At 35.0% G+C, this 18,156-nt stretch overlaps 1 protein-coding gene across 4 annotated transcripts in view; it reads right to left on the bottom strand.

Annotated features, from left to right (window-relative positions):
• TBCK (TBC1 domain containing kinase) overlaps window positions 1-18,156 on the bottom strand; it is a 221,969-nt gene that overhangs the window by 88,636 nt on the left and 115,177 nt on the right. For all 4 annotated transcript variants that reach the window (XM_047751738.1, XM_047751736.1, XM_047751735.1 and 1 more), the window contains exons 21-22: window positions 14,226-14,262; window positions 12,842-13,003 (exon numbers count right to left, since the gene is read on the bottom strand). In XM_047751738.1, the coding sequence (XP_047607694.1) occupies window positions 12,842-13,003; window positions 14,226-14,262 (199 nt within the window). The remainder of the gene's footprint in view (window positions 1-12,841; window positions 13,004-14,225; window positions 14,263-18,156) is intronic.

The following is an 18,156-nucleotide window of genomic DNA, read 5'->3' as shown; positions in this document are numbered from 1 at the left end:
GAAAGAAGATATCACTAGACAGAAATCAGATGTTAAAAGGATAGCAATGTTATACTATGAACAATTACATGCCAATAAATTTGCAAAGAGAGAAAATACACAAATTCCTTGGGAGATAAAACTTATCAAAACCATAATTTGACACAAGAAGAAATAGCCAAGCTATGTAATCACTTATCTTTAAAGAAATTAATTCTTACTTTAAAAATTCCCAGAAACAAAACTCTAGATTGATAGTTTCATTGGTAAAATTTATCAAAATTTAAAGAAGAATTTCAACAATCTTATGCACCTGAGAAGATGGAATACTCCCAACCTATTTTAAGACTATAATCTTTAAATAACCTGATACAAACCAGTATAATCCTGATACCAAAATCTAAGAAAATTTAAAAACCAGTACTTCTCATGCACATATACATAAAATCCAAATATTAGTTAAATGTGGTAGGCTGAAAAACGGTCCCCTAAAGATGTATATATCCTAAGCCTCAGAAGCTATGAATATGTTACCTTGAACATGTGATTAAATTAAGGATCTTGAGATGGGGAGATCATCCTGAATGATAGAGGCGGGCCTGATGTAATTATAAATGGTCATATAAGAAGGAGCAAGAGTTCAGACAGAGTAGAAAGAGATGTGACAACACTATGTAGCTTGTTCTAAAGATGGAACAAGGGAAGGGGCACAGACGAAAAAAATGCAGGTGGTTCCTGCATTTTAGAAGGTGGCGTAAAACAAAATGGCTTTTCTCCTCAGAGCCTCCAGAAGAAATAAGCATTGCTGACATCTTGACTTTAGTTAGCTTGGTGAGACTGGTTTTGGATTTCTGATCTCCAGAGGTATAAGATAATAAATCTGTGTTATTTTAAGCCACTTAGTTTGTGGTAACTTGTTATACAGTAGCAACAGGAAACTATAAACAAGGGTTATCCTAGGGCTTATCCCACCAAAACAAACTTTTCTATTCACAATATTTCTGACATCAAATGTGTGGGGTTTCTTCTCACACCAAACAACCAATTCTCTAACTCTGGATACCAGAAGGGTGTCCTACAATTTAATTCGATTCCGAGGCCAACTGTCAGACAGCACAGACCCCACAGGTAAGTGCTAAGTCCCACAAGACTGCCTCCATCTCAGATGCTAGTACTTTTGATCAACTGGCTATAAACTGAGAATCTACATTCCCTTTCTCAGGTTTGATAATTCAGTATAACAACTCACAGAACTCAGGGAAACACTTTACTCATCTTTATGAATTTATTACAAAGGATATAAACAGCCAGATAAAGAAGTAATAGGGCAATGTTCAGAAAGATCCTGAGTACAGGAAGAAGATTCTGTCCTCATGGATAAGGCGTACCTCCCAGCATGTGGATATGGGCACCAAGCCAGAGGCTCTCTAAACATTTTAGCTTAGTTATTTCTATGGGGGGTCATCAAATAGACATGAATAAATATTAACTCAATCTCCAGCCTCCTGTTCTCCCAAGAAGATAGGGGTGGAACTAAAAGATCTGAGGTTTTATTCAGTACCAGTCCTCATCTTGAAACTCCCCAAGAGCCCACCAAGGGTCATCTCATTAGAACAAAAGGCATTGCTATCACCCAGGAAATTCCAAGATTCAGGAGCTTTGTGTCAGGAGCCAAGGGGAAAGATCAAATATTAGAACAAAAGATGCTCCTAGCCTCCCTATCATTGAGGAAATTATAGGCGTTTTAGAACCTCTGTGTCAGGAACCCAAGGGCAGAAACCAGATATATAGTTCTTCTTATGTCACATCCAGGAATGCAGAGTTGGTTTAACAAATGAATTATCAGTCAATGTAATTCTTCAACTTAACATAATTAAGGAGAAACACTATATGATTATCATAATAGATGCTGAAAAAACATGTGAAAACATCACTCACTGATCCACATTTTAAGATTATTTGCAATGAGTATCATGTACTTCAAGGAACATATGAATAGGAAGTTACTACTAGATAGAGAGGATTCTAAAACAAGAAATCTGCAGTGGGAGACTAACTTACTAAAATTTTTCAGGTGCTAAAGAGTAAATAGCATCTGCAAACTCTCTCAGGACTTTGTCATGCTAATTATTTTGGTAAAGATCTAAATTTCAATAGATAATTATTTTACCATATTCTTGAATTGGCCAGCTGCTCTCTTTCCATTACTTAGAATTATATAGCATTTTAGAAGTGTTCAATCCATTTTTCACACTATACACAGGATCATTTTTCCAAAATACAAATCTGATCATGTCATTTTTTTCTGTTTAAAATTTTTTAATTGCACACAAAGTCCAAATTCCTTGGCATGTCACGCAAGGTCCTAATAATCAGGACTCCTGTCTTTTCACCAATTACTATCATCACCAATAGTGATATGTCCCCAGCCCACGCACTCTAAGTATCTTTCTCTCTCATACTACCCTCCAGTCATTCTCTCAGTATCCGACTTACATTGTGAGGGTCATGCAGTCACATAACTCTGTCATCCGTATGCTCTTTTCTAAGCCTCCAGTACTTGCTTTCTCCTCACCCTCCTACAGGGCTGGTACTATGTCTTGTCTTTATGGCTCCAGTGTATAGTACTATGTCTGTCATATAATTGTGTTTATTGAACATATGTTGAATGAATAAACTTACCTATCCTAAGTTTTCATAGAAAGTGGCCAAAATTTCCTGATAACCAGTTCATCCACTGTAAGTGCTTCATAAGTCAAAACAACTAAAGCAAAGTTGATGAGTCTCATTGATAAATATTATTGAATGTTATGCATAAGTAAGTCTACCCTTGCCTTTTTGTTCTAAATGTGGTCTTTTGTATAAGCCCACATCTGTTGAGGTTTAACCTTACTGACATTATTATTAATTTATATAATATTTTTTGGAAGATTTATCCTTGTTATGTGTCCCTTGTCACATTCTTAGTTTAATTCATGCTTTGAACATCATGAAGATCACACAAAAAAAATCTCCTTGTGTTTCCCACAGGGAGTGGGGAAAAGTAGCCATTTAAAAACATGCCCAGGAGTTCCCGTTGTGGCACAGTGGAAACGAATCCAACTAGGAACCATGAGGTTGAGGGTTCGATCCCTGGCCTTGCTCAGTGGGTTAAGGATCCGGCGTTGCTGTGAGCTGTGGTGCAGGTTGCAGATGTGGCTTGGATCCCGTGTTGCTGTGGCTGTGGTGTAGGCTGGCAGCAAGAGCTCCAATTAGACCCCTAGCCTGGGAAGCTTCATATGCCTTGGGTGTGGCCCTAAAAGGACGAAAGACAAAAAAAAAAGAGAGACCAGATAATTTTTTTTTGTCTTTTTGCCTTTTCTAGGGCAGCTCCTGCAGCATAAGGAGGTTCCCAGGCTAGGGGTCTAATCAGAGCTGTAGCTGGTGGCCTATGCCAGAGCCGAGTCTGCAACCTACACTACAGCTCATGGCAACGCTGGATTCTTAATCCCATTGAGCAAGGCCAGGGACTGAACCTGCAACCTCATGGTTCCTAGTCGGATTCGTTAACCACGGAGCCACGAAGGGAAGTCCAAGGCCAGATAATTTTGTTCTCTTTAACAAGGCCCTCAAGGGAAACTCTCTCACCAGAGCCTAAGTGACCTGGCGGAAGGAAAATACTTGACTCCAGCCTCTCTAGCCTTCCTGTCTCACCTTAGGGGGCCCAGCAATAGGAAGCGCTGTGAAGGTCACAGTCAGGGCATGGGCTCAATAAAAGACTGAGGCCTATTTCTAGAAATAAAGAACATTTCCCCTCCTTTACCTATCAGTAAGGCTCCTGTATAATATTAGGGGAATGCAACTAAATGAACTGCATATTTCAGATCTTATTTAAGAAGGAGTCTTTAGGAATACTCAAAGATGATGGGGAGACAAAAACAAGGATGCCAGAGGAAATTACAGTCTCTTACTAATCTTTAAGTTGTACTTGTCATTTTGTCTCTCAAAATCTCTATCAGGAGCTCAGTTTCTCATCCAGGAACCCCATAAACAGCCTAAGCACATAGCTAAAACTTTGCTCACTATCTTTCCTAGTACCATGCACACTCGCTCATCCCTTACTTGCTCCCACTTTCTACCTCGGTTAAAGTATACCAAAACATTCACACACCTAACACTCCACTGGGTTCCAAATCCTATTGATTTAACAGAGCAATTCCAAAAGGGAGGCTGAATTTCCTCACTGAAAAATTAAAGAGCTAATGTGCAAGCTAGTCAGGTGACTTAGTGGAACCAGGACTTAATACAGCACATAATTAATATAATCCAAATTAGAAGTGTTAGTCATAGTTACAGGGTACCATTGGATCACCTTTAAATAATTATGCATGAATGCTCTGGGCCAATACAAGAATGATAAACCAGTAATAAGATTAATTATTAATTATACACATACATACCTAATACACATTAACACACACACACTCCCCTACCTGATATTTGTTGAATGAATGACTGAATATATTTTATAAACACAATCTTGGTTATGCAGTCTAAGGGGAAAGGATGGTACAATACATTACTGGGCTCCTTTAATTCACTCAGCCTTTCAAATCCATGATATGTGCATGCAATTACTGGCACATTTTGTGAAGCATCTATCATCTCTGCTGCTTAATGCCCACAATGAAGTGAGAAATAAATAGGAAATGCAATAAGCACTACTGATATATGGATACTTAAACTGTTTTCTATTCTTAACGTAATTGTCTTTATCATTTAGTGGCTGAGTAGGTAGATATTATGATGCAAAGCAGCTGGTGCTGATAATGGCACACAGCTCACTTCAGAAAAAAGAACAACGCAGCAGCTTTGAAGATTTAGCACAGGTCGGCATTAGCCATCATTTTCTCTTTTTCTTTTACACTTAATATGGACTCTGAAACAAACCCAGAAATCTGATTGTTTTTGGCAACAGAACCTTGTAGTTAAGTTCAGTAAGCATTTTTTTAATGTGACTGAAAAATGTACTAAAGGGCTGATATTGTTTACACTGTTCAAAGTATTTTAATGTAGTTTCTTGTAAAAAAGAAAATTCTAGTTATTTTCTCCAACACTGATTAACTAGCCTATAAGCACACTGGCATGTTATTCCTTTTCTTTTTCTCTAATCTAGTCCATTAGTTTGTTTTTCACTTTGTTTTGACTCGGCGTGCTCGCTGCACACCTAGAGAGGACATGTGGTAAGAAGCTATTTTCCATTCTGTTGAAGATCACCATTTAAGAGTCAACACATCAGATTATAGCTGACTCCTAAACAACTCAGGTTTTGAATTTCACAGGTCCACGTGTTCACAGATATTTTTCAGTGTAAATATCAGTGTTCTACACGATCCATCGTTGGTGAACTACAGATGTGGAACAAAGTGGATATGGAGGAACCACAGATACAGAGGAACTGGTGTCCAGAGGGCCGACTACAAATTCGACTTAGATTTTCAATGGTAGCAGGGGTCAGTTCTCCTATGCCCACATTATTCAAGGGTCAACTGTACTTTCATTTTTGTATAGAGTATAATGCTAGGTAGAGGAGGGAGAAGAAAGAGGACCTAAGAGTTTTATTGTATTATTAAAACAAAAGTCACATATAGAACAATGTAAGTTAAATGCCATTTTAAATACCAGACATATACATTTGGGTCCTTACATTATCATTTGCATTATCCATCAGCAGTATATGTGGGGAAATTTTAAACATATAAAGATTTTTGAGGTTGCTCATTTTTTTTTTCTTTCCATTTCTTGGGCTGCTCCCACGGCATATGGAGGTTCCCAGGCTAGGGGTCGAATCGGAGCTGTAGCCACTGGCCTGCGCCAGAGCCACAGCAACGCAGGATCCGAGCCGCGTCTGCAACCTACACCACAGCTCACAGCAACGCCAGATCCTTAACCCACTGAGCAAGGCCAGGGATCGAACCCGCAACCTCATGGTTTCTAGTAGGATTAGTTAACCACTGAGCCACGAAGGGAACTCCCCTGAGGTTGATCATTTTTAACATAGTTCAAAAGTATAAAGTGTTCTGTATATTTTTTTAAATGTTTCAAAAACAAAAGGCACATATAAACACTCAACAATAAAACAAATTAAACAAATTCCATCATTGGTGTCTGAAACAAAATATATTTAATAATTGATACGGACTGGAAGATAATTTTGGGACTACTCCAAAAAACTCAGAAAGCAGAATCCCTGTAAATCATAAAATAAACAGCTTTGGTATAGAGAATTGCTTTCCTATTAAATTCTTGAAACCCTGGGACCAGGTTTAAGATGTACTGGTACTCTAATCTACTCTCAATTTTCAAGGTGAAGTAGAAAATTCTGAAAAATCAGCCCTTACTTTATTTTTCATCATAGTTCCCAACACATAAGAAACTTTTAACTTGATTTCCATATTGCAAACCTAGCAGTATGGTACAAGAGCAACAACTAGATCAGTGTTAAGAGAATTTTAGCTTCTTGGAATTTTAGCTTCCAGACTTGTATTTTCCATGGACATTTATTTTCACCTTATAAGTCATGTACCCTAACATCTGATTTCAAATTTTCCTCTTTTCCATAAAATAATGCAGTATTTTCCCCTCTCCCAAAACAAGGTGATATAAGCTAATGAGATTTTGAGAATAAATTTTCATGCTTTTATTTTAGTGAATATGTGATCATGTTAATAAAAACAAATTACTCTTTCATACTCTGTTCATAATCAATTTTAAACTCAGAAGAACTTAATATTCCATCTAAATTTTAATGTTAGTATGTAATTTTTATGGGTGTGGTAAGGAGAAGAGGACCTTAGCACAAATCTCCATATTTAGTTTTTCATTGACTGTCTTTTTGCAACTCCATGAAGATGTGCTTAGAAATAGACATGGATTAACATCAAGAAGCTATAAGCAGAAAATGTGAATAATTAATGCATTCTCAGCTTCAGGTAAAATGGTATTAAATCTGATAGGGCTAACAATATAAAACTTTCACTGAATAATTGGATACTACCATTGCTCTACTTATCCACCAAATCAGCTCTCCACAAGCCAGAAAAAAAGAAATCAAGAATAACTATTTGGAGCTTTGTGTTAAGAATTCTTTGCTTTGCTCCTGATCGAGCTCCTTGAAAGGAATGTACGGAAGCAAGAATGTTCCAGAAATACCAACAGAGCATTTGATTTTGGGACCTGATGTTCTTTTTAGGGATACTTTTTTCATTCTTTTGAAAACATTGAAAAGAAAGAAAATACTACTACAAAATATTTTAAAATGTTCTTAATGTGGCCTACAAATCCTGCATGATCACTTTGTCTACCTCTCCATTCTCTTGTCTAGTCATTTTCCTATGCACGACATATACCCTCCAAGTACTTGAGTTTTAACGAGGGTTTTGAAGCATTTTCTTCTCTCTGTCTCGAAGATTCTCCCCTCTCTTCACATCTCACTGTCAATGTCAATTAACGTCAAATATTACCTTAAACATCACTTACTTAGAAGGTTATTTACCTTTCCCAGACTTGGTAATGTCCTGTTATAAATTCCTATTGTTTTCTGTAGCATTTACCACCATCATATCTATTTATTTAATAAAGGGGCCACAAATTAGTAGCCTACTGGCCATAATCAGTTATACCTGGTTTAAGTGTTATAGTTTTTAAAAATTTGAGCCACTGTTTACAATTTGGAAATTACACATAAATACTATGATAACCCTATTTCATTTATATTTATTCCAAAAAGAAAGCAAGAAACTGTTAATTAAACCCCACCCATGATCAAAAAAAAAAAAATCACTTCTTATTGCTCTTCTTTCCCACTTTCTCACCATAAGTATTGTCAAAAGTATCTAAAAAATCTAGGAAACTTCATAAATTGAACTGAATTGCTCCCTCATTCTCCTATTCTCATCACTTTCCAGTACCATCTTGGGGATAAACAGGAAAATAATAAGACATGGCTTTAAAAAGTTTGCATGTTTTAGTACTTTGCTCTATTTCTTAGTTTTTAATAACCTATTTTCTTTCAGTCCCAACATACTTGTATGTTATTTGAAAAAGAAAATCAGCCTGGATTAGTTATTATAATACAATAACAGAGTTGCACAAAAAATGTACTGTTTCCATGAACTGTTCCAGGCTATGCTAAATAATGATAAAGACTGCATTATAAAAGTTCTTTAGGTCAGAATAGATAAGTTTCTTTTTCCAGCTACTTAAGATATTAACATAATATTTTTGAGGAACCAGTGAAGTGATACATAATAGTGAGATACTACCAGTATGTCATGTATGTGTTGAAAATGAAAACTTCTGTGAAGACATAGGTAACACTGAGATAAAATATTAACATTTTACTTAAGACTTTCTTTCAACAGCGCTTCTATAATAAAATATATATATTACAATTAAGATGTTTCAGCCAAATTCTAATTTCTTCCTGAAAATAGGATTTGAATTTTTCATATGTGCAAGTCTCTTCAATATACTCAGTATTTCCTTAAAAAAGTTTATACATACATATTTATTTCTTTTAATGTATCTATTTTAATCTCTGTGAATAAATTGTGTTCTTCCATAAAGATTTCCTAGTTTCTCTCTATAGGTTCTCTAAGAAAAACTTCTTTCCTGCTTTTAAAGACTCCTATCTTTTAAGATGCTCCACTCTATAACGATATGAACTCTAAGAATTTATTTCAACCATAATGACACAAATATGTTGAATTAACTTTCTGTTGTACAAAGGCAATATACCAACAAAACAAAAAAAAAAAAAAAAAGAATTTAAACACCACAGCTACTGCAAATCCAGTCTTAAAAAATTATCATTTTGGTTTTTTATTCAGATTATCATACTCATCTTGGGAACTGCTTGGATGTAGCTTCAAGAATGAGTTTTTTTTTTTTAAGTCAGCCAGATGGACACTAAAGCAAAATAACATCAGAGAGAGCAGGTTGAATCCTGACAGACTTCATCTTATAACTGGGCTTAAAGGGTGGTAACCTTGGAAACCGTTCTCTTAACACCAGTGGCCATCATCCAGTATTGGTTGGCACTATGAAAAACTCAGCATTTTTTTCAAAATACCCTACCACCATTTTGAGATTATACGAGAAATGCCAAATATATTGCTCTCAGGGTTATTTCCTCTAGTACTAAAGTGACACATTCCAATATATGTCAAGAACTTTTTGCAAAATTTTCTAGCACCACTTGTACTTCCTTGGAATGTAACATCATACTATATCATTTACTACAAGGGAACAGAAGTTGGAAGCAGTTTTTTGGCAAAAAATAGTAATGCCTTTCTGCCATATTCTCTCTTCAAGAATTAAAGGGTTAGTATAAAGTTAAAGAAGGAACTCAGAAAGACTGAAGTTTACACATTTTTTGCATGTTTAAAGTATTAAATGCTACGTGTACTTTAAAAAATAGTTATGCATACTTGGTACCAGGTTTTGTATCAAGTGCATTGTGTATATTACCTTTTGTGCTCACCTTAGCACTAAAGCAGATATTACTATCTCCACTTTACTGAAACTTTCATAATGAATAGGATTTTCTTTCCGATGAGATTAAAAATCTGCCCAAGTTTACACAGCTACTATATGCCAGAGCTGGGATGTGAACTTTTATATATTTTAATCTACAGACTACTCTTTTCAGTGGCAGAACCACACTGTAAATTTCCTAATTCACACAGGTAGTGAGTGGTGCAATTAGGATTCAAACCTATATGTTTTGACTCCAAACACTGTGCTCTCTATCCATTCTATTATACTGTCTATGAAAAATGAAAAGAGATATTTTTAGTCCTAATATACATTTAACATTGAAGGCTTACTTGACTTCTTAAGTAATTCCTCAACTGATTTTGCTAACAAGGACATCTGTATAATTCATATCCACCTTAGTAATTTATAGAAAAAGCCAAATAGGGTGATTCTCTGTTTATTCTACCAATATGAAAGCATGTCATAAAAAAGTGAGGAAAATCATAATAATGACAACTACTTACACAGAATTTGCTCTTTGCTAGGCACTGCTCTAAGTTATTTAGATATACTAATATATTTGGTACAACAACCCTATGAGGTAGGTACTATTATTATTTTCATATAATCAGGGTTAAGGAAATAGATACAAAGTAATATCCCTGAGGTCATGAAACTGTAAGTGGTAGAGCTAGGCTATGAAACCCAGGTGACCTGGCTCCACATTCCATGCTCTTAACCACTAGGCTATTGGGCCCCTCTTCGGAGAGAGACAAAACTGAAAGGACAATTAAAAACACACACATACAAAACCCCACAAACTTATTTTGTTTACAAGGTTTCCAACTGGATGGTGTTTCTATCTTTTACCATCAACAAGTGTTTTGAATAGTGAATTCACTAATCTGATTCAGCAAAGAATTTAGTTAAATTTGTTCTGATTGCTTACTTATGCCTTTAAACTCAGTTAAGTGGGGATTTCAGTAAAGCACAACATATTTAGCAAGTGCAAATTAATGTTTAATCCTAATCTATCTTTATCTACAAAGTCTGTCTCAAGAATTAAGGTGAAATATAGAGTTAGCCTGTCTATCCTTTTTTTTGGTGTGGACTTAATAAATGGCTTTTTCTTTCTTTAAATATGTTCTGAATTATGTAACATAATATCTTGCTTAGAAAGGGCACATTCAGTGTATTTGTGTGTATATTAATCTCACTTTTTAGAACTTTCCATGACCACTTCTCAGTTTCTTCAAGCATCAATTACAATTTAAAGGACTCAACATGACAAAAAAAAAAAAAAGACATCTTTTAGATCAAATTAGGGGAGACATCCCAAACTCAGTGCACTGGGATTAAAAACAAAACAAAACAAGGCATACTGAAGGGCAGAGTTCGCATTTAAACTCCTCCCCTTTTTAAAGTCACATTTTCTTCCCCAACTGGAATCATATACAGTAACCAAGTAAGTGACAAGCCAGAATAATGCAGTGAGGATCAAGGCAATTCACACCAATAGGAGGCATCTATTTTCATTAGTAAGTAGTGTTTACCTTTTTGATGAGTCAGTTCTAACATATATTCTTACTTTCTGATTTCAGAAATAATCTTATTTTAATGGACAAGCAGAGTTACCACTAATCTGCCTATGTAATATGAAAACAGACTGCTTCATCAGTAACTGGAACTTTTGTGGATGGAATCAGAAAGGTATTAAATTTGCCTGACTTGAAAATGCAAAATCATCATTCCTTATATATTATTTAGAGCTGACAAGACAAATTCCTTTAATCCTAATAAATCATCCTTTGTTTATTCTGGCAAGTTAGGAACAATGGGAAAACATCTGCAGGGTACAGATAGTATTCATAGTTTGTTAAACTAGATCTCAGTAACTATTCAACTCCAACAAAAGAAAAAAAAACTTGATTTTCATAATATCCCAGAAAAATAACATAATGACTAAACTACTATTTATTCATATCAACATTATTAAAATTTGATAAATTAGAAAGATAATGATACTTTTAATTTGAGGGGAAGAGGGGAGAAGTTTTAAATAAATCCAATAATTTTTATTATTTTCTTAAAAAGGAAAAAGAGAAATAGTGAAGTACCAGGTATAGCTCATCCATTAAAAATACAAATTGGGGTAAGTGGCAAGTTTCTTATTTTTCTGGAGAGTGATTATTAAATATATAATCTTAAGAAACCTTTCTTCTATTCATTGTTTGGTTTTCAGGCAGATTTATCTTGAGTAATTTTAAGTGTGTTTATTTTCAACAATTACTTATGCCTGCCTGAAAATATGGAGAACAGCAATAAACTTATATAAGGTTTGGAACCAGTGAAATCGTTTGAAGAAAGTAGAATTTTTCTACCTGAGAAACATTTGATTTCTGAAAAAAATGTAGGTTTTTTTTCCTCCACAGATTCGTATGCTTTGGTATCCTATGGAACCATATTACTTTCATCTTGTCAACCACTGCATCAAAGCTTAAACCATAGTTGCATTCCATATTTCACACTTAAGCATTCAACTCCGAGATGTACAAGCTCCTCACTTGTGAATACAATATATGGCCTAACTCACTATCCTGCATTGTATAACACGGAATTTCCCTGGAGTGTGATTTGCTTTCTCAAGAGGATGGTGTTTCCTTTCCTCAAACTGTCAAATTGTTAACAAGCAGCTGTGGATAGGAGAGAGCAAAGTTCCATGTGAATTATGTCTTTGTATAAACTTTGATTCTCAAACACTTTCCCAAGTGGCCTTTATTTACTTTCTATCAGCTAAAGATAAACAAGCCTATCCTAAGCAAAAGGCAAATATGTCAAAGCACCCCCTCTCCTTTACCTTTTTGGTGGCATTACATGATAACATGAAGGTAAATGACAGTGAACTAGCATGACCCAGTTTTGTAACTACAATTCTGGGCTAGCAGAAGAGGTAGTATACACAGGAGAGAATACTGAGAAGGAGGATGAGGCTCAAAATCAGAAGAGATATTGAAGGCTTGTATGCTTATTTTTGTAAATTGCTGTAAGAATATCTCATTTTCCTATAATTAAATTTCATTTGGTGATCCTATTTATTTTATTTTTCCCTTTCTGGCTGCACCTGCAGTATATGGAAATTCCCAGATCAGGGACTGAATCCAAGCCACAACTGTGACTACACTTCAGCTACTGCAACACAGGATCGTTTACTTGCTGTGCTGGGCCAGGGATTGAACCTGTGCCTCTGCAGTGACCTGAGCCACTACAGTCATATCCTTATCCCACTGTGCCACAGCAGGAACTCACTGGTGACTTTTACATATCTAGATCTATATCTCCATACCTGGTAAATCAGAGAAGAGAAGAATACACTCATTAAAGCCATTAGCCAAAAGCCGGTCACGCAGCTGCTGAAGAATCGCTACACCAATACAGAACGGAAAGGAGGAATTCCCAAGTAGTAAAGTATCCCAGAGGTGGAAAATTTTGTGCAGTGGAAATACATCTGTAAAATGACAAATATAAATAAATTAATTAAAATTTTAAAAAGTGAAACAGTAACAAGCTGCTTCACTAGACATATGATAATCCCCTTATGGTCAAAACTATTAAAGAATAAATACTACCAAACTGTTATAATAAAATGTTTTTGGCCTTGTAGGTTTACTGCTTCCTAAGGTATCTTAAAAAATTGAAAATCAGATTGATCAAATAGATGACATTTTCTAACCTCCATTATTAATTTCAGTATAGTTGTTCCATTCAATATATTTCTTCCTAGAATTTTCCAGTTATATTATTCTTGCACATTTATTAGAAGAATGTTAGTATTGTTATACATTCAGTATCATTACATTTCTGCTATATACTCTAAGAAATGCTTTTTGAAATTCCATCAATTTTCTATTTTTTTGCAACTTTCTTTTTTCCTTTAACAGTAGTCTGGATATCTTTCTAGGCCAGTGCATACAGATATACTTTAATATTCCATGTGTCATATGTACATACCTAAGCAGGATATCTACTATATTAATATATAATTGATTAAAGCATTACTTATTCACATAAACTGTTTAATTTCTAGAGGAAATCTAGTTTAGGAAATAAAAGTATTAGTTATTAGATAATCTGTAAAAATTGAGTCTGATTTGGTAGTAAAATTTGCCTTCCAAAATTTTATGTAAATATAGTTAATATTAATTTATTTTTCAATAGAGAGCAGAGATTTTTTTTGAATGTCATCACATGTAAGATAGGTTTTCATCCAATAGAAAGAACAGTTTTTTGTTTTTCTTTTGTCTTTTTTTGAGCCACTCCCGCGGCATATGGAGGTTACCAGGTTAGGGGTCTAATTGGAGCTGAGGCTGCCAGCCTACGCCAGAGCCACAGCAACTTGGGATCCGAGCCGCGTCTGCGACCTACACCACAGCTCACAGCAACGCCGGACCCTTAACCCACTGAGCAAGGCCAGGGACCGAACCCGCAACCTCATGGTTCCTAGTCGGATTCGTTAACCACTGTACCACGACAGGAACTCCAAGAACACTTTTTTGATATTCAGTAGTCAGAACAATTGAAAATTTTTTTCTACCCAACTAATACCTTAGAATTATCTAAATATGTCTATGTAATTAAATTAGCTTAATATTATTGTCACTGAAGTATACTGGGGAAAAATGGAGCTGTTCTTTTGCTAATAAATATAAAAAGAAAAGGGAAATACTTACGAGTAAACATGGTGAGAAACCAAGGGATGGCATAAAGCTATGAGAGAAAAAGAAAGGGATGTATGGGAGAGATAAAGAGTAAATAAAAGAGGTAATTAGTATGGCTTCCAACAAAATGAATGGTAAAAAATGTTCTATGTTTTTATCTACTTCACTATTAAAATAAAAGAGAATATATATAATTACAATTATTATCAAAAATATTCTATTATATAATGATATCTATTACAAATGCTGCAGATCACTCTTTTGCCAAGGCTTATTCCACAGAATGTCTTCATTTCACCAAAGGATACACTCAAGACAGTGTGTAATCCAAACACAACATTACTATGCTAATACTAATTTCGAGGTCAATTTTTCAAAGGAGAACTTTTGTTCTTAGGAGAAAAATATTCCTGAGATTTGAATATTCCTCACTAGCGTTGAGTTACCCATACTATTTTTTTTGAGACATGATGTGATGATATTTGAAAATTGTCCAAAAGGTCATATTAAAATGTTAGGGAGTGGGAATTTGGGGTCAATATATGCAAACTATTGCCTTTGGAATGGATAAACAATGAGATCCTGCTGTCTAGCACTGGGAACTATATCTAGTCACTTATGATGGAGCATGATAATGTGAGAAAAAGAATGTATATGAGTATGTGCGACTGGGTCACCTTGTTGTACAGCAGAAAATCGACAGAACACTGTAAACCAGTTATGATGGAAAAATTTTTTAAAATTAAAAAAATTAAAGCATATGCTTTCTATTAACATTTTCTAAATTAATGGAGAGTTTCATAACAGACTAAGAGTAACGAGATCTCACAATGAAATGATTTGCTTCTTCAGCTGAGTGACAAATTTATTTATTTATTTATTTATTATTTATTTATTTATTTAACTATTCTGGTTAATCCCAAGTTAACCAGAAATGAAACACACACATACACACATACTTTCAACTAATTTCATGAGATTTTGAAAGTGAGAAGTCATTCTTAATTTCTAAAAGTAGAATAAAATATCCTCTGTTACTATTGAGTATCAAAAACCAATAATTTATAGAAAAAATTATAATACAAACCAGAATTTCTTCATCTCAGAACTGTTTACATTCTGGGTTAGATAACCCTTTTAAAGTGGCAGGTCGTACTCTGTATTTCAAGATTTTTGCAGCAACCTAGCCTCTTCACTGGATGCCAATAGAATTTGCTCAGTTTTCCAAAAATGTCTCAGACCTTATCAAAATCCCCTGGGAGGCAAAACTGCTCCTGAGTGAGGACTACTGTATAAATCTTAAAGAAACCAATAAGATTCCAGATATAAGTGATGTCATATGGTATTTGTCTTTCTCTTTCTGACTTACTTCACTCAGTATGAGAGTCTCTAGTTCCATCCATGTTGCTGCAAATGGCATTATTTCATTCTTTTTCATGGCTGAGTAGTATTCCATTGTGTATATATACCACATCTTCCTAATCCAATCGTCTGTCAATGGACATTTGGGCTGTTTCCATGTCTTGGCTATTGTGAATAGAGCTGCAATGAACATGCAGGTACATGTGTCTTTTTTAAGGAGAGTTTTATCCACTTATATCTGGAATCTAACATAAGGCACAAATGAACCTTTCCACAGAAAAGAAAATCATGGACTTGCAGAATAGACTTGTGGTTGCCAAGGGGGAGGGGAAGGGAGTGGGGTGGCTGGGGAGCTTGGGGTTAATAGATACAAAGTATTGCCTTTGGAATAGATTAGCAATGAGATCCTGCTGTGTAGCACTGGGAACTACGACTAGTCACATATGATGTAGCACGATCATGTGCGAAAACAGAATGTGTACATGTATGTGTAACTGGGTCACCATGCTGTACAGTAGAAAAAAATATTGTATTGGGGAAATAAGTATTAAAAAAAAAGAAACCAATAAGAAAATGAAACAAAGAGCTATAGTAATTGTGCCAACAAAAGATTAAACAGAATCACACACACACACAAATATCCAACAAATGGAAAGAAGATAGATAAAAAGGAAAAAGAACAAAGAACTGATGGGACAAAGAGAATAAAAATAACAAATTGGTAGATTTAAAGGCAACTACATCAATAATCACAATAGAAATCAATGGTTCTTGTGATGATTAACTTTACGTGTCAACTTGACTGACATAAGGGGCCCATATATTTAGTTAAACATCATTCTGGGTGTGTCTTTGAGGGTGTTTCTGGATGAAATCAACAGGACTGTATTTTTTCTTCAAATGCCATGAGGATGTTCATTTATAGCTCTATCTAAGACCCCCTTTTCTGAATTCCAAACTTGTACATTCAAATGCCTATTTGAATGTACTTCCACTTGTAAGTCTGATAGATTTGCAAAACATGTTCCAAACTGAGCTCCTGAAGCTTCTTCCAAAATGTGTGTCTCCAAGTACAGTCTTCCAAATCTTAGGTAAGAGCAACTCTATTCTTCTAATTCCTCAGGTAAAAAATTTTTGGAATCATTCTTAACTCCTCTTTCTCACACACTGTACATTTGTCACCGGCAGTCCTGCTGGCTCTACCTTCAAAATATATTCAGAATATGAAAACTTTTCACCACCCCTACTGATAATTTCCTGATTCAAGGCACCATATTTCTTGCCTAGATTATTATAATAGCCTGTGACTGATCTTCTAGATTCCATCCGTGCCCCTCCTTGGGCTTCTCTAACCATAATAGGTAGAATTATCTTGTTAAAATGTTTAGATCAGAACATGTCATTCCTCTTCTCAATAGCATCCAATGGCTTTCCACCACCACCACTAAAAGCTAACATTCTAACTATGTCCTATAATCCGATCTGACCCTCCAATTACCTCTTTGACCCTCACCTCCTTGTTCACTCTGCTCTAGCTGCACTAGTCTCCTGGCTGCTCCTTCAACATCCCTAGCATGCCTATACCTCAGGGCTGTAGCTCCCGTTGTTGCTTCTGCTTGGATTGAGCTTTCCCTCAGTTCCTTAAGGCATTTCTTCAAAAGGTGCCTTTTCTGTGAGACTTTCCCAGGCTACCTTTTTTAAATATTCAGTTCCTCCTTAACCTGAACACTTAACCTTCATATAGCATATTTATCTTCTTTATGGTCTATCCCCTACTAGGATATAAATTCAATGAGGGCAGGCATTTTGTCTTTTTTATTTTTTATTTTTATTTTTTCATTGATGTACCCAGGGTCTAAGAAAATGCCTGGTACATGATAGGCACTCGAATATTTTTTGAAAGAAAGAATGAAATATATAATGAAGATAACTGAAAGGGATAGATTAAAAGACTAAGTAGTCACAAGATTATACAATTTTTGAGAAGTTTTCAATAAATATGAAGTAATGGAAAAACCAGTTCATCTTCATTGGGGGTGTGTGTGTGTGTGTATCTCCTTCATAGTGAATGGTCAACAGTACTGAAAAAATATCAAACTTGAAATTTTGAATTCTATACCTATACTTTGACAACAACTATGAAAACAGCTATTGGAAAAAAGTAAAATGAGGTATATTCTAATTGATACTTGAAAAGCAGTAACTCGAGTTGAATAAATTTCTTTATATACAATAATTCCTAGGTGCTCAACAGCACCAGTCACTTCTTACCAGCTAAATTAAAGTTCAGAAAATAAATATAAAATATATTCTGTAAGACTGTAATACCTATTATTTATTGCTTGTATATTTTTCCCTCTTAAAAAATCTAATGAATATTTTCAACTTAAATAATTTCTCAGTATATTATAATACAGTCTGATAGAGAAAAGACAACAAAATAAGATAATTCTGAATACTAGGATGGGTTCGGGGTTTAATTTTAAACAAAACAAATAATGAAATATTTTATTATAAGTATAAAATTAGTCTTACTACGTTAGAGATATTATTAGCTATTTCCTGGTTTAAAGTTGGAAGC

The sequence above is a fragment of the Phacochoerus africanus genome, chromosome 10 (genome assembly GCF_016906955.1).
Source record: "Phacochoerus africanus isolate WHEZ1 chromosome 10, ROS_Pafr_v1, whole genome shotgun sequence".
Taxonomy (NCBI): Eukaryota; Metazoa; Chordata; class Mammalia; order Artiodactyla; family Suidae; genus Phacochoerus; species Phacochoerus africanus.
This window is presented reverse-complemented; position numbering and strand designations above follow the sequence as displayed.